Source organism: Lindgomyces ingoldianus (genome assembly GCF_010093535.1).
Source record: "Lindgomyces ingoldianus strain ATCC 200398 unplaced genomic scaffold BDR25scaffold_22, whole genome shotgun sequence".
Classification (NCBI taxonomy): domain Eukaryota; kingdom Fungi; phylum Ascomycota; class Dothideomycetes; order Pleosporales; family Lindgomycetaceae; genus Lindgomyces; species Lindgomyces ingoldianus.
The window spans coordinates 507,477-526,939 of NW_022985183.1; the positions used below are offsets into that span (position 1 = coordinate 507,477).

The 19,463-nt window shown below is 50.1% G+C and overlaps 6 protein-coding genes across 6 annotated transcripts; 3 read left to right on the forward strand and 3 right to left on the reverse strand.

Moving 5' to 3' along the window:
* Nucleotides 1–19: 19 nt before the first annotated feature.
* On the forward strand, nucleotides 20–2,064 carry BDR25DRAFT_356881 (uncharacterized protein; the record flags this gene model as incomplete). The annotated part of the gene is made up of 10 exons (XM_033695723.1): nucleotides 20–49; nucleotides 105–244; nucleotides 858–941; nucleotides 977–1,018; nucleotides 1,058–1,095; nucleotides 1,157–1,410; nucleotides 1,446–1,496; nucleotides 1,532–1,583; nucleotides 1,613–1,667; nucleotides 1,713–2,064. The coding sequence occupies 10 exons, from the start codon at nucleotides 20–22 to the stop codon at nucleotides 2,062–2,064; spliced, it is 1,098 nt and encodes a 365-aa protein (XP_033545937.1).
* Nucleotides 2,065–2,713: 649 nt separating this feature from the next.
* On the reverse strand, nucleotides 2,714–4,182 carry BDR25DRAFT_229953 (uncharacterized protein; the record flags this gene model as incomplete). Its single annotated transcript, XM_033685325.1, has 5 exons — nucleotides 2,714–3,360; nucleotides 3,416–3,520; nucleotides 3,612–3,726; nucleotides 3,798–4,015; nucleotides 4,071–4,182. Coding segments are annotated over 5 exons (1,197 nt in total), but the record flags the coding sequence as incomplete, so codon positions are not given.
* Nucleotides 4,183–6,353: 2,171 nt separating this feature from the next.
* BDR25DRAFT_315564 (uncharacterized protein) lies at nucleotides 6,354–7,112 on the reverse strand (the record flags this gene model as incomplete). Its single annotated transcript, XM_033691533.1, has 4 exons — nucleotides 6,354–6,567; nucleotides 6,672–6,758; nucleotides 6,852–6,944; nucleotides 7,009–7,112. 4 exons carry the CDS (start codon nucleotides 7,110–7,112, stop codon nucleotides 6,354–6,356), a joined length of 498 nt encoding a protein of 165 aa, XP_033545939.1.
* A 3,148-nt stretch (nucleotides 7,113–10,260) lies between these two features.
* Nucleotides 10,261–12,398, forward strand: BDR25DRAFT_343897 (deoxyribodipyrimidine photo-lyase). The gene is made up of 2 exons (XM_033693878.1): nucleotides 10,261–11,765; nucleotides 11,833–12,398. The coding sequence occupies exons 1-2, from the start codon at nucleotides 10,492–10,494 to the stop codon at nucleotides 12,386–12,388; spliced, it is 1,830 nt and encodes a 609-aa protein (XP_033545940.1). The 5' UTR covers nucleotides 10,261–10,491; the 3' UTR covers nucleotides 12,389–12,398.
* A 1,621-nt stretch (nucleotides 12,399–14,019) lies between these two features.
* On the reverse strand, nucleotides 14,020–17,438 carry BDR25DRAFT_304629 (uncharacterized protein). The gene is made up of 2 exons (XM_033690251.1): nucleotides 15,862–17,438; nucleotides 14,020–15,813 (listed from the first exon to the last, which is right to left on the reverse strand). Exons 1-2 carry the CDS (start codon nucleotides 17,161–17,163, stop codon nucleotides 14,086–14,088), a joined length of 3,030 nt encoding a protein of 1,009 aa, XP_033545941.1. The 5' UTR covers nucleotides 17,164–17,438; the 3' UTR covers nucleotides 14,020–14,085.
* A 244-nt stretch (nucleotides 17,439–17,682) lies between these two features.
* Nucleotides 17,683–19,463, forward strand: BDR25DRAFT_264276 (uncharacterized protein). The gene is made up of 2 exons (XM_033686858.1): nucleotides 17,683–18,290; nucleotides 18,372–19,463. The coding sequence occupies exons 1-2, from the start codon at nucleotides 17,705–17,707 to the stop codon at nucleotides 19,316–19,318; spliced, it is 1,533 nt and encodes a 510-aa protein (XP_033545942.1). The 5' UTR covers nucleotides 17,683–17,704; the 3' UTR covers nucleotides 19,319–19,463.

The following is a 19,463-nucleotide window of genomic DNA, read 5'->3' on the forward strand; positions in this document are numbered from 1 at the left end:
GGTGTATATAAAAGCAATAATGTCAATCTCTTTGGCCGTCGGGCCCCTGGTCTTGTGGTATCAATAAAGAGGAGATTAGTATGGTCCATGCAGTAAGGATGAAGCACTCAATCAAAGAGAGACAACAATTCTGTCTCTTTTCGCGGCATTTGATCGAGTCTGAATTAGGCGTAGCTCCCCTTTTGAGGGCAGCGTTTCTATCAGGAAGTAGTACGATTCGACTTAGGCTTTCTAGACAAGTTACGTCTCACTTATTATATACTTTTGTTTGCTTCACCTAACAGCAGGGGTTAATATAATTAAGTTACAGTTTAATTAAAGCTGCTTATACTTCTTAACTTTTTACTAAAAGTTACAATGTAACTGTTAAAGCTTTTAGAGTAGCAAAGTCCCCCTTACTTTTAATATAGCACATAAGGTTATTTAATTTACTAAAAATAACTTTATAATGTAGCTAGTTTTTCTAGAGTTGTAAAGCTTTAATTATAGAGCCTAAGAGATAATTATAGTTATAAGTAACTATTCTTTTCCCCTTGCTAAAGGCTCTGTGCTATCTCCCTATACAAGGGACTGTTATCTTTTGCTATAATAAGGTTGTCTAAGGTTGTTGTAGTATAGGGCAAGCTCTAAGGCTACACTAACACGTAAATAGTGGCACAAACACGCTCCCCTAGCCCTTACGCGCGTTAGAGACTGCAACCTTAAAAAAGTCTACCTTAATTATATACTTCTTACTTTTAAGCCTTATTAATTAAATTGTAACAGTTAAAAATGTAGTTACGTTTGTTTGCCTTATGTAATTGTAGGTGGAGCAAAAGTATCAATTGTACTACTTCCTGTTGGAAACGCTGTTTGAGGGTGAACGGGCATTTTTATGGGTTTGGTAGCTGGGGAGAGTTGGTAGGGCAGCACACAGCATGTGGTGGTTTTAGGGACGTGTGGTAAATTTCAAATGAATGGTGGATTTTGCAAATAGGGACCCGGTGGCCTTAGAGACGCTATTGCGGAAGACTCGACGGTGTGTATATAATAGGAGGCTGTCATGCACGTGTGTGAGCGGAGGGATAATAGCTGTAATGTTTCCTGAAGGAACACGTCTCGTGACAGCCATGGCCAAGATAGGGTCTAGGGATTTAGGAATGTTGTGGGCGTACAGGGCAACAGTACAAAACTAAGCTACAAATCCTCAAGTATCTTGGCTGCATCACATTCTCTCAATTCACAACACAACCTTTGGCAAAGCTCTATCCTCACAACAGCAACAGACAGAAGCCTCTACCCGTCCGTCATACATCCACCAAATGTCGCAACAAGTTCAACTACATTCAAACCTCAACATCGTTGAATCATTCCCTGATCGCTACAGGATACCTCCACCTCTTCTACATGATCGTTCGTTTACCAGTCCAAGTTTTGCTCCTAAACTTCGCATCACAGACTTGCAGACTCGATCGAATGGGGGAAAAAAAAAAGGAAATTGTTCATGCCACGTGCCGGTAGACCCCGAGGCGTGTCTTTGGATCGGTTCTAGTACTCCCGTGCTGAAGAGACGGATAGGGCTAACGATCGTATTACGGCAATGAGTGGGGAATATAGGGATAACGTCTGATAGACGACCCGCCGGTATGGGATATTCGGAGGCGAAGCGAGGGAAGATTGATTTGGGAGTATCTTAAGAATAGCTGATAACTTGAGCTCATACAAGCTCCAAGTGTAGAATGTAGACATGAGACAACTTTGGAGAAAACTATTGCATATGCCGCACCCGCTGATTTGCAGGCGGCAAGAGGAGAATGGTCAGGTTGTTGTGATCAGGATATGAAGACTATGACATGCAGTGCGGTTCTATCAAAGGGGTATATATATGTCTTCGAACCTCAGCAGGTCCTGTACCAACTCCCATCCTTATCCGTCCCTAGCAGTCGCTCTTGCGATGTCGATATTAATAGCCCCAACATCCGCTTTCCTAATTTCGGTGCGATGAGACCCGATGAGGAGGTTGTAGGTATATTGCGCGCATTTCCTTGTCTGATCCCGTGCTTCTACCCCAGGATGCCATATTGAATGCGCGTGGGCGGGTGGCGACTGCTTCTTCGTTAAACTTTCCGATCTCTTTTCACTGTCTATCTATCTATCATGAACTCTCACCCGCACCACTCTGCTTCATCAACAGCTCCCTCTTCTGCCGTAACCGCGCTTCCTCGCTTTCCAACCAATCTAACTCCATGCGTCTCTGCGCCTGCACAAACGGCGAGGGTTCTGGGTTCGAATTCGAATTTAGCACGCTTTCCTGCGCCCCTGGTACCGGGATCGTTTGTAGTGGAGGTGTTGGTCGTCTCTCGGTAACTTGTACAGGGTGGTCATCAGACAATTCTCCTAACTGCCCGTTCCCAGATGGCATTTCGGGCGCTGTCATTGTTGATACATGTCCCCTAGTAGGGTCTAGTTCTGGAATCTGGCCATTTTCAGAAAGCTCCGGGTACCGGGGACCGTAGTAATCATCTGGATATTGCTTGTTCTCCTCCTCGGCTCCAACGACCATCTTATCTGACTCGCCACCAACAGTTTGCCCGTTGGCAGACTGCAGCTTCATTGCGTGTTTTCGTCGTCGCAGGAAGAATAACATGGCGCCTAGGATAACGATAAGAAGGATGAGGCCACCGAGAACACCCCCGACGATGGCACCAATGGGGGTGCTCTTAGAACTATCCGAGTTCTGGGTAGATGTTGATTTTGCACCTCCGGAAGCAATGACCGGAGTGCTTTGACTTCCACTTCCAGTGCGGGTAGCAGACCTTGTCGATCGCAGTGACGACGGCGCTGTGAAGCCAGACGTCCCTACCGTTGGGATCGCAGCTTTCGCTTGAATAGACCAGGTCCCGGATGTGAACTCAGGACAATTGCGCCTGGTCAATGAGGGGTTGTAATTCGAGGCCTTGACGCCAGCCGGACTTAAAGTCGCCCATTGACTCTTCAAACGCGTATAATCCCCCATTAAACTCGGGGTCCCGGTCGCAGAGCTCTTATAGGACACAAGTCCGTAGTTGCTCGCCTCCTGAGTCCACTCATAGATGATGTTTCCGGAGTAGCGGTCATTCATTTGCCGACCGAGTATGGCGACCTGATCATCAAAGGTTCGAAGGGGGGTATTGCCTGATCCCGTAACGCATCCCGTCTCTGAGAGGAATATTGGGATATTGTATCCATCGGCATCGTCGTACATCTTGTCGTATCCGGATTCGGTAAAGCTGGAGTCATTGCACCAACTGTATCTGTTGAACGCGTAGAAATCGGCGGCAATGGCGTCGCTGCCGCAATCGAAGTAGTTCTGCTGGAGCAAGCGAATGCTCTCTCCATCAGCTAGCAAGACCTGTTAGTTGCCATGACATTCCGTTCCGAAGAGCATTAGACATACACGCGGAATAACCTATAGGGATTTTTCGATACTGCATCAAGTCTCGGTATGCTTTCATGTCGGCGATGACGGCTTTCGCATATGCTGCGGCTCCAGTAGATTTCACTACTTTCCATTAATATCGCCAGATTCCAAAGCGAAAAGGTGTCTGGTGACGCCAACTGGTTGGCGCTATCCAAATGAGCACCTAACTTACCGTCATTGACGATCTCGTTGCCAGCGAAAAAGCCAAGCAGGTTGTCGTACTGCTGAAACCCGTCCACGACTTGGGCGAAAGCATTGCGCAATTCTTTTGTCCACGAAGGATCTGCCTATAAGTCCAAATTCAGCGGCATTTCTCATGTATTTACGCTCGATAGGCTCGAGGCTGGAACGCCCATACCCTATTTATTGAGAAAGTCGGGGTAGACATATCCACCAAAACATATATCCCGGCATCGGCGAAGGCATTCATGCATGTATCGTGGTTTAACGTGGGGTCGACCGAGTATACTCTAACGACATTTGCTCCTAGCTCTTTTATGAGTGGCGCATCGATTTTGCATTGGTCGCCGTTCACGAGGTTATTAACGTCGGTAATTGAGTGCTGGTATGCAACACCTGAGATAGACATTAGTTCAAGGAATCCATCGAAGGGAGTGTGCTGGTACTGCACCTTTGACGTAGAATTGGTCACCATCGCTGGTGAAGAACTTCGCTCCCTTAGCCTCGATAGTTGGAATCGCGAAAACGGCGGAGTAGAAGAGGGCAGACGCAATGAATCGCATCAACATTAACATAGCGCGCGAGTTTGTGCACGGAAACTGGTCAAAATATTATGTCCATAAAGACATCTGAGCCGTACTAGGGGAAACGATCGTAGAGAATCTGAAAAAAGGGAAAACGGACGGATTCCGGAGGGTGCATGGGAGGCTTACTGTATACTATATAGGACCGAATGAAATCCGTCCAACTTCATTTCGTGTTGCAGTGGGGATTGGATTTCCACATGGTTTAGGGTCCTTGAACAGTTCTTGGCGGAAGACTCCTGCCAATCGGGGCGGCTCATAGTTGTTTCAGCCACTCCAGGCGGTTTAAGTTTGGGGCGGAGTGTATGGGCCAGATATAGGTCTCGGCGCTGAATTCGAAGGATGAGAAGCAACGCAAAAATGCTGTAAAGAATACGGACGGGGTTTAATAGTGCATAAGAATAATAGCCTCGACTATTGCCACGTGCGAAGGTTATGGATAGAAAAAGACGAGTGGTGTTGTGGAAATGTCAAACGTCCGTCAGTCTTCAGGCCAGCCGCGCTAACTGTTTCTAGCGAGACACCAGTCCATCACGAAGGCACGGCAACTCGCACGAGATGGGAAATTCAAATGAGGGAGGCATCGACTAAAGGATCTACGGACAAGCATTTCTAAAGATGGCCACAACGGACATCTCTACTTCGGAAGAACGATGTGTATCTAAGAATGTGATCACCGAACCATCTCCGAAACCCCGAACCATCTCCCCGACGCTATGCTGTCGCATAACCATTGATACCGAGGCAGGCCATCTGCATTGGATAACGCATTTCTTGTCCAAATATGTGAACCGCCTCGCCCTCCACATCAACCGCGCTTCTGCCATGCAACTCCACCTCTCTTCCTGAGCTAGAACAAAGTGGAAGATAATCCTACATGGCTTCTGTGATGCTTAAAACTGACCACCATACCCCATATAGAGTGGGCTAAAACGTTCAAAAAGACATCTCTACATATATTCCTCGTTGAAACAACGGACTTCTCGTTCGAGTAATAAATTCCCCCTTCATGCGCACCAATTGATTCCTACGAACTCCACCCACCTCCAGGACTCTAAAATGATAAACACATCCGGTGATAGCATCTGCGGCACTAAAAGCCCCGGCAAAACCTCTTATAGCGTAGGTTTGTGTCTCTCAAAGACACGGTATCTAGATTAAACCTGTGCGAATTACCCCCCGCCCGAAAAAAGAGGGATTATTATGAATGATGAGAATTTCGCGCATACGTCAGCTTTGCGATTACGACTAAGGAGGAGCGCAAGCCGAATTTGGTCAAGACTTCAAGTAATCTTGAAGAACATTCCTTCCCTTACGGGGGCGTTCTTCCCAAAAAAATTATTTCAACATGCGTGATGTGTCTGCAAGAGCGTTGTGGAAAATGTAGAGCCTAATGATAGACTGTGTGTGGATTGAAATCGAGGACAGTCTCCCAAAGCTTGTATATAGTTGGGAGCCGCGAGAAAGGTGTGGAGATCGTATAATACTAGCTATGCGAAAATAGGAATCAGGTAGAAGTTCCATGGAAGCCAGAAGTACGGACCCCGACCTTTCAAGACCTTTACTCAATCATCGGAGTTTAGCTAAATGAGCCTGAATACTTTCTCCTAGCGTCTTCCTCTCTAGAGAAAGAGCTGATAATCGCTTAACGGAAGGATGTGCGATCCGCGCGCCGGACAAACTGATCTACGATAGAGGTGGAGAATGTCAGGACGATGATGACCACTAGAACAATGGCAAATGAAATGCTTCGGAAAAGTGAATTGGAGGGCTAGACACAAAGGGAGGATCCGCGATGAAATGAGCGTGGGATGAAGTATGAGCGGAAATCCAACGAGACATATATCGAAGAAACCAAAGAAACGACCGTATACTGGCATAATAATACAGAAAAGGCGTAGGCAACGCTATGCAGAATATAAAAAAATTCCAAACACACAATGCATTGAAGTCAAAAGGTGGGACCCAGTAAAGGAAAAGGAGACGGGGGGGCAGGGCCATCCGTTGTATATAATACTAAGCATCCCACCCACCTCAACACAAAGTGGGCAAAATTCCAACAGTTAAAATCCTAGCTGCGGTACAATGCCATAAGAAATTCCGAATCTTCTCGTCTAAACGCCGCTAGGCGCCGTGCTACTACTTTCGCTTCAAACATGGGCCCCGTCTCTGCCACCTGTTGCTTTACGATGAATTGGCTTGCTGCGGTGCGGGTAGCGGCTTGGAGGTTCTTTGAGCTGGTCTTTATCGGCCTTTGAAGTAGAGCGCGTGACGGGTCGATTAGGAGAGATCTTAGAGATCTTAGAACCCATTCCGGACTCTGGCGGAGACGAAGAAGCGGGCCGTTTCGGGAAGATGATGATCCTGGTTATGGTGAATATGTTGGTGTTTATGGGGACTCTTCTGAGAAGAATGGGGTGGCAATAAGATGTGAAATGGGGCGACTATATGCATAGGTCATGACTTACGGAGGCGCAGGTTCTGGCTCTGGCTCCGGGTCTGGGTCAGGTTCGGGGTCTGGTACCTTGCGATTGTTGCTTTTGGAAGACCGAGTTCTGTAACGAGAGTTCGTCTTCTTATCAAGTATGATGACGCTAATAAAAAGTTGGTTAGGATATACTTGCGTAGTGCAATGTTCGTCTACATACGGCGGTGAAACCGGTGGCTCGGGCTCAGAATCAGGATCAGGATCTTGGTCTGAAAGGTGGGGTGATTCGGGGTTGTCGCCCAAAATGATAATCCTAGCCTCTATCAGAAGTTTTCTTTTCCAGATTTAATACGGTGATGGGGAAGGGAAATACTTACGGTGGGGCCGCTGGTGGTTCAGGGTCTTTGTCCGGATTGCGCTGTCGAAAATTCCCTCTGGATTTCTTTGACTTCAAATGCTTTGTAGTGAGATCTCGAGACATATTGGAAGAAGGTACTGTTTATATAAAGGGCAGAATGGTAATTTGGCTGGGGTGACGATGTGGTGCAGGGAGGCTTCACGAACAATTGGCAACGCAGAAGTCTGAAGAATACTGAACGCTGTGCTTGTCGGTGATGATAGTGGGAATTGAGGCTCTTTATCTTTATACAAACCATTTCGCAACTTCCGTCTCCTTTAGACCAGAGGCTACACTCCTGTTTTACATTCGTGATACATCCGCTCGTAACATTGACAATCCCTCGCATATGCGCTCCCCTAGCCAGCCCCATGATGGACTCGACTTCTCATGGCGTGTAGTCGTCTCGAGCACCCTACCCAGCTGCACTGACATCGATGTCTGTCTAAATATGGATTACGCGAAGCTCGATCCGGCCCCTGTCTCAACTTCTGGGAAGCTTGATTTGTGCGTAGCTAATCGGTTACGATTTGACTAAGTGAGGCTCAAAGACAAGCTCGGCCGTAGGTTTTCCAAAAGGGGAACCGACATGCGAGTTTAAGTAATCGGTCCAAGAGGTAAGGCAGGACATCATGAGGTAGAGTTCTGGTGTGGAGGTTCGTCGCGGCGTGGCTGTGTTGCGGCTCTGAGAGTCATGTGCCAGCGGAGATTAGCTGACTGATGAGGCCAGAGGATTTTGGCCTCTCGCGAGATGACATCGAACTATTGGTGGGTGCTGATCGTGGATTGGCAGATGAACGAGGTGGAGTGCGATGATATCACCTCGTAGGGCTGAGCGGGTGAATGTGTAAGCTTGGTGGTTGGCCCGCCTTATCCCGTATCCGGCTAATCTTCCCCCAGATCTCAAAGTGCCTGCCAAGAAGCACACATGAGGTGTCGCTCTTCCCGTGTGTTGTACGACGTTCGACCATCTCCAAATCTCAGCATCTTAACCTCCTCTGCGGGCTGCTGATTAATGACCGGCCATTTGGCCGTCTGTAGCAATGTCTCCGCATTGCGCTACCTTCGAGACTACGGCGCTGCAAGCTGAAAGTCCCGTCGCCGGCGTCGTTGCCTATCGGATGTTTGACATTCAAACTCCTCTCAGCCCTTTGGCATGTCTTACTAGCGCAGTTGTCGACTTTGCGGCATTTGAATGAGCTCTACGAGAATCATATTGATGACGATCTTCAGCCACTTCGTCATGCCCTCTATCGTCCCTTATCGACTCAAATCGTTCAACACCTGCGTCAAACTTCCGGACATGCTCTCCCTTACACGAGCATTCTCCTCGCCAGCACCACAACATTAGAAATCTCAAAGACCCGAAATCTCGTATACGATAGCAATACCTTGATAGTGGGCAGGCCAAGAGACATTCTAGGTGTTGCAAAGCGTGCGGAACCCGGAGAGTCGGCCATCCTCCAACTGCGGAGCTCCGAAACGAGAATAAGAGTGCTTCGCCTGGCTGTTTTCAGTATGTTAGTAGCACCGGCTTTCGGCCATGTCACCGCCTCGTTGGCATGCAAGGTCGAAGTATTCTTAGAGCTAAAATAGGTGATCGTCTGGGGTTTTCGTCCATTCATCCGCCTAGACATCCAGCCTTGCGACTGATTCAGGAAAGTCGCATGCTCGCGCAGCCCGCGAAGTACTGCAGGCCCTTGGCTGGCATTCTTCCTGGGGGAAATAATCTCAGACTACTTCAACGAAACCTTAGAAGCTTCGTCGTTATCACGTCTTCTCCAACCGACCCTATAAACTCAACATACTCCGCCCCACGCTGCGGCACAAATAATCTCACACGTAATATTTGTCAGAACTTACTTTTAACCCACCTTCAGGGGCGGCAACACGCTGGTCGATCCTTCAGCCTAGTGGATGGCCTGGGCCATGTGATCGGTATCGCCGTTGTTACCTCCCCTCAAAATGGTTTCATTGACATTGATATTCATCGTAGTTAAACCAAAATTGTTAACACAACATGGTCGCGATAATTCAGCTTCCCCTTTCGGCCTGTCAACTGTGTCCTCAAATAGCAGCTGTGGATTCTATATTAATGAGCAGGCAAGTCGACCCTTCAACATTCGGTTCGCTCCTACGAAGGTATTTCCCTAAGTTTGGCGAGTACAATTTACGATATATTAGCGACTGAGAGGGATACTGAGGGGCCTTTGTAGACTGTTTCCTATTAGTATCCAAAAGGCAAATGACGCGAATCATCCGCAAGGTTGCATTTCAGAGCACAGGCTTTCACATATTTCGCTTTGTCGAGCCTACACCAAACTCAACTGTTTGGCACGCCGTATGCCAGTCCGTGGTAGGTCCTCGCAATCTAGCGAAAGAGCAATGTCTTATCACGGAGCCTGCCTGCTTCACGCCAACGACCACCTTATCTCGGGAGCAATGTATTTACAGCATGTTCGTGTAGAACATTGAGCGAGTTTACCAGCATACCGTATTGAACTTCACAGTGGAGGTCCACGTCCACGACTCGTTCCTGTAACGTTTCACGCACGGCTAGACAGCTTGTGGGTGAGGCTTGCTATCGCCGACCAATCATCCCCAGCCAGCCAATCAATTAGCAGTGCGCGCATTACCCTACTGAAAATTGATCCTGTGCTTTGCGAATATTCTCAACTTAGTGTTTCTCTATGCATGAGTATCTCATTGCCAACACTGTCGTTCGCATCTCATCTCATCTCATTCGATATTGCGATCATGGCCATGCTTCCGTCGTTCGTCTACAAGGTGAGTATCCTGGCCCAGGATCTGGTCATCATTCCATGTATACTCCTAGTGCGGGGTGTGGGAGGCAGAAGAGTCAGCAGCCGAAGACAACGAAGAGTGTGGCTATGGCTTGTTATTACAGGCCGGTTCAGACTGCGATTCAGGGGATGGGGGTATTGAGCCTTTGCATCGCTTGCTGGAATGGTCAGAAGCTTAATGAGAGGCTGCATGTGGCCGTGGAGTTTTAAAGTTCCTCATCTTACCTACATACTCTTCTTGCAAACTGAGGGGCTCGTCTTGGCAGTGAAAAGGCTTGAGGTGCGATGTGGCTTACTCTTTGTTCACGCCCCTCGGCAATCGACTTGGCGATCCAGGAACCATTTCACGTCATAGATCGGACAGGGATGCGAACTGCAGCTGCCCAGATCGCAGCGCGTCACCAAGTCTCCTCACGACTTTCCTCTCTTATCTTCCTCTGTTCCTGCTTGTCCCTATTTCTTCTTGCTTCGGGACTATTGTTACAGGAGTGGACACATCCACATCTTGAGGCTACGAACCAGAGCTGCATCGCCCAATTATATTGTATCAAGTATTTCACCGTCCTTTAGCCACACTCAGGGGCCTACGCCATCCCTCACATTTTACAAATAGCCTCCTTACCCAGCATCCATTCTCCATCTCTCCTTCAATTACCAAAATGCCACCTAAAAGAAAAGCAAAATCCCGCATCCCTGCCAACGCCGCCTCCGCAACGGCCTACACCGATGCCTCCGGGAGCATGCCAAACAAGCGCTCCAAAAACTCCAAGCCTTCCAACGCCGCACTACCCAAAGAAGCAGAACAGGAATTCGACCACTCCCGCCCGGAAGGAAAAGCCGGAATCGTAGATCGCCGCTTCTATCCTTTCGAAATGAGCAACGAACGCTGTGCGATGTATAACTCAAATGAAATCCCGCGACCAATGGAAGTGCTGAATAAGACTTTGGAAGAGACGGGTTCAGAGCGGCATAAGGTAGGGAAAGTAACAGGAGAGGCCGTAGTACATTGGTTTAAGCGCGATTTGCGTGTCCGAGATAACACTGGGTTAAGCCTTGCCGCGGCGACTGCGAAGGAAAAGGGAGTCGGTGTGATTGGAGTTTGGATTCTTAGTCCACAGGATTGGGAAGCGCATTTAGTGAGTCCTGCGAAATGCGATTTTGAGATCAGGAGTGTGGACGTGTTGAGGAAGGAACTTGCGGAATTGAGCATCCCGTTGTGGATCGAGGTTGTGGAGAAGCGGAAAGATATCCCCTGGAGATTAACAGCATTGGCACAGAAGTGGGGTGTTAAGAATGTGTACTGTAATTTGGAGTATGAGCCGGATGAACTCAGGAGGGAGGAGAGATTGGTGAGGATGATGCTGGAGAAGGGGATTGCGTTTGAGCCCCAGCACGACGATTGTGTTGTTCCTCCTGGCAGCTTGAAGGCGGGAAGTGGGAAACAATATGCGGTGTATAGTCCTTGGTTTCGAGGATGGATTGCGCATCTCCATGCACATCCGCATCTACTTCAGGAACGTTCTATGCCGGAAAAGAACCCGGATGGCTTCCGCGAGAAATACGCTTCTTTGTTTGACTCTAGAGTTCCGGACGTACCAGAATCGAAATGCCTTTCCCCGGATGATAAGCAACGTCTCACATCGCTATGGCCGGCCGGCGAGAATGCAGCTCTTGAGCGCCTTGAACGATTCTTGAAGGAGAAGGTTGGCCGATATCAAGCAACGCGTAACTTCCCCGCTGAAAACAGCACGGCGAGGGTGAGCGTACATCATGCGGCTGGAACACTGGCGGCGAGGACGAGTGTGAGGCTAGCGAGAGATGTGAATAGTACGAAAAAATTAGACGGAGGGAATGACGGGATCAAGGGGTGGATAAGTGAGGTAGCCTGGAGAGATTTCTATCGACATGTACTTGTTAATTGGCCATACGTTTGGTAAGAATCTCCTCTCTCCTTTCTCCACAGGCCGTCTACCCTCACAAACACACTCTAACCCCACTAGCATGAATAAACCCTTCAAATACGAATACACTAACATAACCTGGGAATACAACCCCCACCACTTCACCCTCTGGACTACCGGCCGCACCGGCTACCCAATTGTTGACGCCGCAATGCGCTGCCTCGCCTCTACCGCCTACATGCACAACCGACTGCGCATGGTCACTGCCTCCTTCCTTGCAAAACACCTACTGCTCGACTGGCGTCTCGGCGAACAATACTTCATCTCGCACCTCATTGACGGGGACTTTGCTTCTAATAACGGGGGTTGGGGGTTTTCGTCTTCCACCGGCGTAGATCCCCAGCCATATTTTAGGGTGTTTAATCCGTGGTTGCAGAGTGCGAAGTTTGATGCTAAGGGAGAATTCATTAGGACGTGGGTGGAGGAGTTGAAGGACGTGAAGGGGGAGGACGTTCATAATCCGTATGAGGCTGGGGGGAAGGCGGCGGAGATTGCGGAGAGAAATGGATATCCGAGACCAGTGGTTGAGCATAGGATGGCGAGGGAGAGGTGTTTGAGGAGGTATAAGGAGGGGATTGGAAGGGGCACTGCCTGAGTGGTTTGAGGGGTGTGGGAGGGATGCTTGGAGTTTGATGGATAATGTCAGTTCCAATATACAATGTACAATAATATGAGCAGGATTTCCGTTTTTCATTTCTCAATAAGTCTATATATTTGGAATCTTTCGAACTGCATGATGACAATTTTGGAAAATTTCCATTCATCGCTCTCTGTTTACCCCATGCGAACTTCAAGTATAAACTCACTTACAGTTCCATCCAATCCCAAGCCCCTCACCCTAGACAGGTATTTAAACCTCCTACTCCTCACTCTCAAGAACTCTGCACACAGATCTTCTGCGCGGACCCGGTATCGAGAATGATAACGGGAAATCAACATATGCGAGATTTACATAGCAGTCGCAAGGAATGCGCTAAGCGATGTCAAGGAGTGGGACCAGGCGAAGGGTGATGACCCACACCACGAATCTTCCTTCTCCGATATTCGCAGACGACCATTGACAAAATGTCGATAGAATCCACGATGAGCGTTATTGTCCGCATGTTAGGATGGGTCTCTGGCATAATCATTCCTCCTCACCCCTCAATCTCATTTCCTCTGGCCGCCTTGCCATCGCTATATATATGGATTCAAATCCGTATGGTGATAATAAAAAAGAAGCGCAATAAACATGGCAATGGCTCTCAGAAAACCGGCCTAATTCCTCAACTATGTGTAGGAACCAAAGCAGTATGCGCTAAACCTGATAGCTGTTCGCCTCCCCAGCCCCGGGGTCCTGCATCACTTCCTTCAGCTTAAAATCCACGTGGGGGTTTCGCAAAAAAGCGGAACATATTATATATCGTGATGAGCAAAACACTGGTAGCCACGACTCTACGCATACAGAAAGCTAAGCGAAGTATCTGATGAGTTTCAAGTTTGAACCTATTAGAGCATTGGAGGAATGTAATCTGGAGCAGGGACCAGAGGCCTACGAATATAATCTATTATTCTAGAAAGTCTTCTTCTGTATTACGATGTTCGATGAAATAAAAGCAGGATGCTTAAACGTGTTATATATATATAAATTTAATCAGAGTGCACTATGACGCATAACATAAATTAGGGGTTTGAAGGAACATATCAGAGGCCTCAAAGTTCGCCATCTTAAACATGACCCGAAAGGGCATTCGACCCGTTAAACATTCTAGAAAGCCGTCTGCTCTTATCCCTGTTCCGTTAACAAGGCACGATAAACTTATGCCATACTATTAGCACATCTTCTTAAAGTACTCTACCTTTACATATCCTGCATTATGACCCCCAAAACACAAAACATAGGACAGAAACCACACAATTCACCACAGTCCTTAATCCAGTGCACCCGTCTACCAGTCCATTAAGCGTTCCGTTCTCTCCTCCCCTCCTCCCCTCTAACGACACAGCACAATAACCCCCTACGATACTATCAGCAAACCTAACTGCAAAAATACATTACGCACATATCGCAAGAATAAGATGGACCACTCGGTAAAAGCGTTTTATTTCTAATTATCCACGTACACACTTTTTCTTACCCTTGACTCCCTGGTCAAGAACAGAAGCCCCTCCCCAAAAAAATAATCTTAAGTATTGTACATAAGAGGTGTGTCAAAGCCAGGTATCACCAGGTATCAACAGCAGCATCGTCAACACTATCAACCCTCCAGCCACTCATACATCCACCATCTATCTACCACGCACATTGCGCCTCTATTCCCCCACCTTCCTCCCACTAACCGGCCCCTGCACTACTCCCTGCATCCCTCCTTGCCCCTGCGCTATCAAGGGATATGGACTCAGATGCGCCTGCGTGGGAGCTGGCGCTAATGGTGGCGGGCCACTCGACTTAGGACGCGGGATCGTGCGCGGACCATATGGACTCGGGTACGTCTGTTGCTGGGGCTGAAGCGGCATGGGAGCGGGAGCAAGTGGCGGCATCGCGGAGCGCGAACCTTGGGGCTGCGCTTGGTTTGGAGTCTGAGTTGGAGTTTGGGTTGGGGGTTGGCTCTGGGGCATGGTGCTGGACGGGGGGGCTGCTAGCGGGGAGGACTGGAGTAGCATGGGTTTGGGACCGGCGTGGGTTTGAGACGAGGGTGGTGGAAGAGTAGGAGCTGGGGCGTATGCAGCGTTGGGAGAATGCAAGAAGGGACTACTCATGTCGAGCATCTGCGGCACTCCCACCATACTAGATGGAAGTATTGAATTCTCGGCGTCGTCAGTCTTAGCGAACGGATGTTCCCGGCGGCGATCTGAGGAGGCCGCCTTACTAGACTTCCTGCTCATGGCTGAAGATTTAGGAGTTGCGGTTGCTTCGGTTTTATTGGCATTTTCCCTAGCCTCGAGTTCCCTCTGTCGCGCTTTGCGTTCGGCCCACCATATCGTCATACTCTGACTCCGCTTCTCACTCTTGACCCGTGGCTTGCGTTTCGTTCCTGTAGTTGGCGTAGCTGATGACTCCCCTGCGTATGAATTTCCATATTGGCTCAGCGGAGTTGCATTCATGTACTTATCCGGTGCCGCACGCTGTTCTGATTTACCGAGACTTGTTGCGGGAGCTGATTCAATAGTTGGTTGCGGCGTCGCCTGAAAGACAGTAGCAACAGGCACTGCATGCATCCTCGGTGGAGGGTCACTAGTTCCATCGAGCCCTCCTACCATAGATTGTTGAGACGGGACTCGGGATCCAGATTCAAGGGAGAACTGATTCTGGCCTTCGCTAAGAGATTGCAGAACTGCGGGCTTAGCCTCGCTGGGTGCTAATAGGTTGTTCTTCTTTCGAGGGCCCTTCTTGATTCCATAGTCAGATCGCCGGCCATGATTCTTACTTCCAGCCGGTCGACCCCTCTTGCGATAGAGCTCATTAAATCGCCGAACATCGTTTGCCTGCGCATCAGGTGAAGACCCTTCATCAGCTGAGCTCGTGAAACCTGATTCCTCTCGCATTTCTTGAATTCGTTGCGGAAGTAGGGCGCTTGCAGCTCTCGCACCCCGTCTGCCACGGCCTTCTGGTTCGGGCGTCTCCGAAGCTGCAGCAGCTTGGTTGAAGCGACTGACACCCTTTTTTCTCGCACCGCCCCATCCGCTGTGTCGCTTGGGCGTATTGGCGCCAGTACCTTCTTCGCTGAGGTCGAATTTCTTGGCTGCTCGACGTATGCGCTTTGATGGCCGGCCTTCATTGTCCTCTTCTTCTTCCTCTTCGTCTTCACTTGGGGCGGCAGAACCAAGCATGTCGCGAGCGCGGCGCTGGCGGAGCTCTCTACCACCCACCTTTTCAGCGCCGGGGCGCTGTGCAAATGGGTCCTGATTACCTGGTCCCTTCTTTGGGTCGTAGGCGTACCCATACAGATCAGCTTCTTTCATGTCTTCATAAACAAGGGGGTCCAGAGGGATCCGCCCTCCTTGGGCCGGCTTCTTTGGCGGGTGAGCATGTGGCGCAGTCTGAGAGGGTGAGCAAACATGTTGGCAACCCGACGATTTAACACTTACTCTTGCATCGAGCATTAAGTATTCATCTTGCCAAGCCTTAAGAATTTTGAAGGTGTTTTCAGCCATCGCATATAGGCTTGCCGTGCTTCGCTGAGAAACCGGGTATTTGGTGAGTGAGGCGATGATATCCTGAACGTTCGTCATGGGCTTGAACTGGGTTTTGAGAAGATAGTCTGCTTTGTCGTCACATTCAGACTCATTTGGTGGCTCATAGTCTTCAACCCATGGTCCAAGTAGATCGGAATCGGAGAGTACATCATCTTCAGGATCAAGCAACGCAGGGACAGCTGCCTCGGCTGGAGTTGATGCTGCATCCCGACCTTGGGGAGTTTGTGTTGAGGATCCGCGAGGCAGAGATATCTTAGGAACAGGGAGAGAGCCTTGACTGATAGCTTTGTTCAAGGCAGTCGTCAACTGCAGCCCTGAAAGCACATGTGGCGGTGGCGAGCCGGGCGGCGTGGTGGACTCAACCGGCATAGCTTGCCTCCTACCCGGCTCTTCTTCTTGGTCGGAATCGTTGGCGTCGGCCATAGTAACATCCTCTCTCAGGGCCTCATCATCGTGATCTGAATCCCTGGCATCGAGAAGAGTCTCGTGATTAGAGGAATCCTCTTCATCCTCTTCCATAAGGGGAAAGGCAGGAGCGGCATGGCGGGTTGGTCGGACTTTCTTGGGGGATATCTCTCTTGGTACAGCCGAGGAGGCACCTCTTCCTCCGCCTCTGCCGCGGCCGCCTCGACTGCCACGACCTCCACGGCCTCCACGGCCTCGGCCGCCGCGGCCTCTTCCCGTAGTGATAGTTACAGGGCGAGATTTGGGTGGCGGTTTCACGTCTTCCTCTTCCTCTTCCTCTTCCTCTTCAGAGGATTCGGAAGGTTCGGAGCTTTCAGAGCTTTCAGCGCTATCCATTACTCCCCTCATATAAAGAGGAGCGGGTGCACGTGCAGGTCGGCCAGAAGCCCTTGTGGGTGCAATGGTCTTAACAGGGAGGTTGATTAGGAAATCTTGTGGGATGTTGAATACCTTCAGCACGGGTTTTGCGTAGTGAGCAAAGATCTCCTCAATATCGGGCCGGGGTGAGTTGGGAACATTAATAGATTCATATGTCGAGACATTGGATGAAGAGCGGCGAGTGCTCTTTCGCGTGATGCTTGGACTCGCCTTTGGGGTGTGGTTGCTTTCTCCCTTGGCTGAAGCTGACTTGTTGCCGCGTCCGGATCGGGTGCCTCGTACAGGCTGGTAATCCTGCTCAGCGTTTCGTCGCTGCGAGCCACGCACAGGAAACTTCTTCGGCGGAGCCATGAAGAGATGGTTTAAAAAAGCATGCAAGGATTTCTTGCGATGGTCAATGGGAATTGATAACTGTGATACTCTGCATGTAGCGTGCCGAAGTGCTCACAGAGGCGTAGTGCGGATCCAAGCCCGTCCGGGTCAGGGTGACAGGCCAGATGCAGAAATAGATGAAGGAGATGAAAACCTCGCGCGAGCGATGGTAACAGCCGCAAGATAGGCGCAAGACGATAGAAAAGATCGAATCTTGCAAAGAGAGAGAAGAGAGGGATTGGGACTGGGGATTTGGGAGAGAGGGAGATGCGGTGATGGTGATGGGATCTTTTGTTCTGTGGCTTAAGACCAGACTTGGTGGCTCCTGCGCTCCAGCCAATCAACCCAAGGTGCGCTAGTGACTGGCATCTGTGAGGTGAGGGATGAAGACAGCAGTGCGGCTTGCACATGCACTCGAATCCTGCAGGTTCTCCTGCGCTCCGCTACCTACCACCGTCTTCTACCAGTATCTTTGAAACCCATTGTTGCGGCCGCCATTCTCGCCTTTGTAGTGCCTATCATGCCTCCAAAGACAGTAGAGGAGCAGCTCGCAGAGCTTGAAATGGAGGCCGAGGCGCCAGCTCCCCCGCCACTCAAGAGCTCTCGAGCTCCAAAAGGACCGAAAGCACCACGGAAGAGTGCCGAGCAGGAAGATGATGCATTGAAAGAGCTGGAAGAGCTGGAGGCACTTGAGAAATTCCAGCGCCCAGAACTGCCGCGTCCGTCTAGTCGCCCAAATACGCCTAAAGTGCCGTCTTCATCGACCAGCTCCAGCAATCCTCGTAGAGCGGGCATCGCAACCCCATCGTCGACTGGCTCGGCACGGACGAGCGAAGAGAAGGCGCAACCACTGCGGAAGTCGGCTGAGAGTGCGAGGTCCTTCCACCAGAGCTTTGCCCCTACGGAAGAAGAGCCCGCGAAGCCTGCACCAGAACCCAAGCAGGCGAGTGGTGGATGGTGGGGAGGATTCCTTTCTACTGCAACTGCAACTGCGGATGCTGCTCGGAAACGCGCAGAAGCAGCATACAAGGAAATCCAGAAGAACGAAGAAGCACAACGGTGGGCCGAGCAGGTTCGCGGCAATGTTGGTGCTCTGGCTGGCATTGGTACGATCCAACCTCATTTCTTCACTATTCAGACAGCGCTCCGAATGGAGGCACCTCGACCATGTATCTAACAGCATGCAGGCGGCGAGCTCCAGAAACGCGCCCTCCCAACCTTCACAAACATCCTCCACACCCTCGCGCCCCCAATCTCCCAGCACGAGCGTCTCCAGATCCACATCACACACGACCTCGTCGGTTACCCCTCACTGGACCCCATCATCTACCAAACCTTCTCCACTGTCATGGCACAAGTTGAAGGCGGTGACCTCCTCGTCATCCAGCGTGGCTCGGAATCCACTCACCGTCGTGGCTCAATGGACGGTTTCCGAGGCGGAGGCAGCAGCGGTTGGAACGACGGACCGTGGTGGCGACACACCGAAAAACGCGATCTGAGCGTCATCAAAGGCCTGCCAGAGGGTACCAAGCTGGCCCGCGTGAGCGCAGAGTCCTACGCAACCGATTTCTTCGCATCTCGCGGCGGTGTCGAAGAAGCCGCAAAACAAGCCACTGAGATCCTCAGTGAAACAAATCCCGTCCGAAGCAGCGACATCTTCCTTTCCCTCCAAGCAATCAGCTACGAAGCGCCTACAGACCTCTTTGGCGAGGCATCGGGGTCGTCAAATGTGGATGAGTCTGGGATTCAAGAACATAAAGAACGAGACGAACTCGTTGCTTTTGCAGTGTATCTGCACGACCCGATACACAGCATCAGTTTCCGCGCTCTCTCGCAAGCGTTTCCCGCAAAATGGGTTCAGTGGCTTGATGCTACGAATCCGACTGGTGCTGATGGCCAAGAATCCCATCTCCCACTAGAGATACAGGAGATTATTGAAAGCGGTGGCGTGGATCCAAGAGAGTGGGTTGCGGAATGGATGGAAGAGACGATCAGTCTGAGTGTCGGAATCGTGGCTCAGCGCTATGTAGCGCGAAGAATGGGCGTTGGTGAGGGGGGTATTGGAAGGGGCAAGACGCGGGAGGCGGTTGTGGAAGCGGGAGGGGGCGAGGCCGCCAGAGCAGGTATTTTCTAAGATGGTTCTTATCGGGCATCTTTCGATAGGTATAGTGGATGTTTAATGGTTAGGCACCCGGTAAGAGTGAGGCGTATACGGAGTCCATCTGGGGCATATCATCATGGTGTGCAGGGGAGTCTGGGTTATTTCATCATATTTCGTC

Excerpts from the sequence above, each read along its gene's own strand:
- BDR25DRAFT_343897 (XM_033693878.1), top strand. The coding sequence starts at position 10,492 with ATGCCACCTAAAAGAAAAGCAAAATCCCGCATCCCTGCCAACGCCGCC. Across the intron at positions 11,766-11,832 it reads GTTAATTGGCCATACGTTTG|CATGAATAAACCCTTCAAAT; the intron begins GTAAGAATCTCC and ends TAACCCCACTAG.
- BDR25DRAFT_304629 (XM_033690251.1), bottom strand. The coding sequence starts at position 17,163 with ATGGCTCCGCCGAAGAAGTTTCCTGTGCGTGGCTCGCAGCGACGAAAC. Across the intron at positions 15,814-15,861 it reads ACTTAATGCTCGATGCAAGA|ACTGCGCCACATGCTCACCC; the intron begins GTAAGTGTTAAA and ends TCACCCTCTCAG.
- BDR25DRAFT_264276 (XM_033686858.1), top strand. The coding sequence starts at position 17,705 with ATGCCTCCAAAGACAGTAGAGGAGCAGCTCGCAGAGCTTGAAATGGAG. Across the intron at positions 18,291-18,371 it reads TGGTGCTCTGGCTGGCATTG|GCGGCGAGCTCCAGAAACGC; the intron begins GTACGATCCAAC and ends AACAGCATGCAG.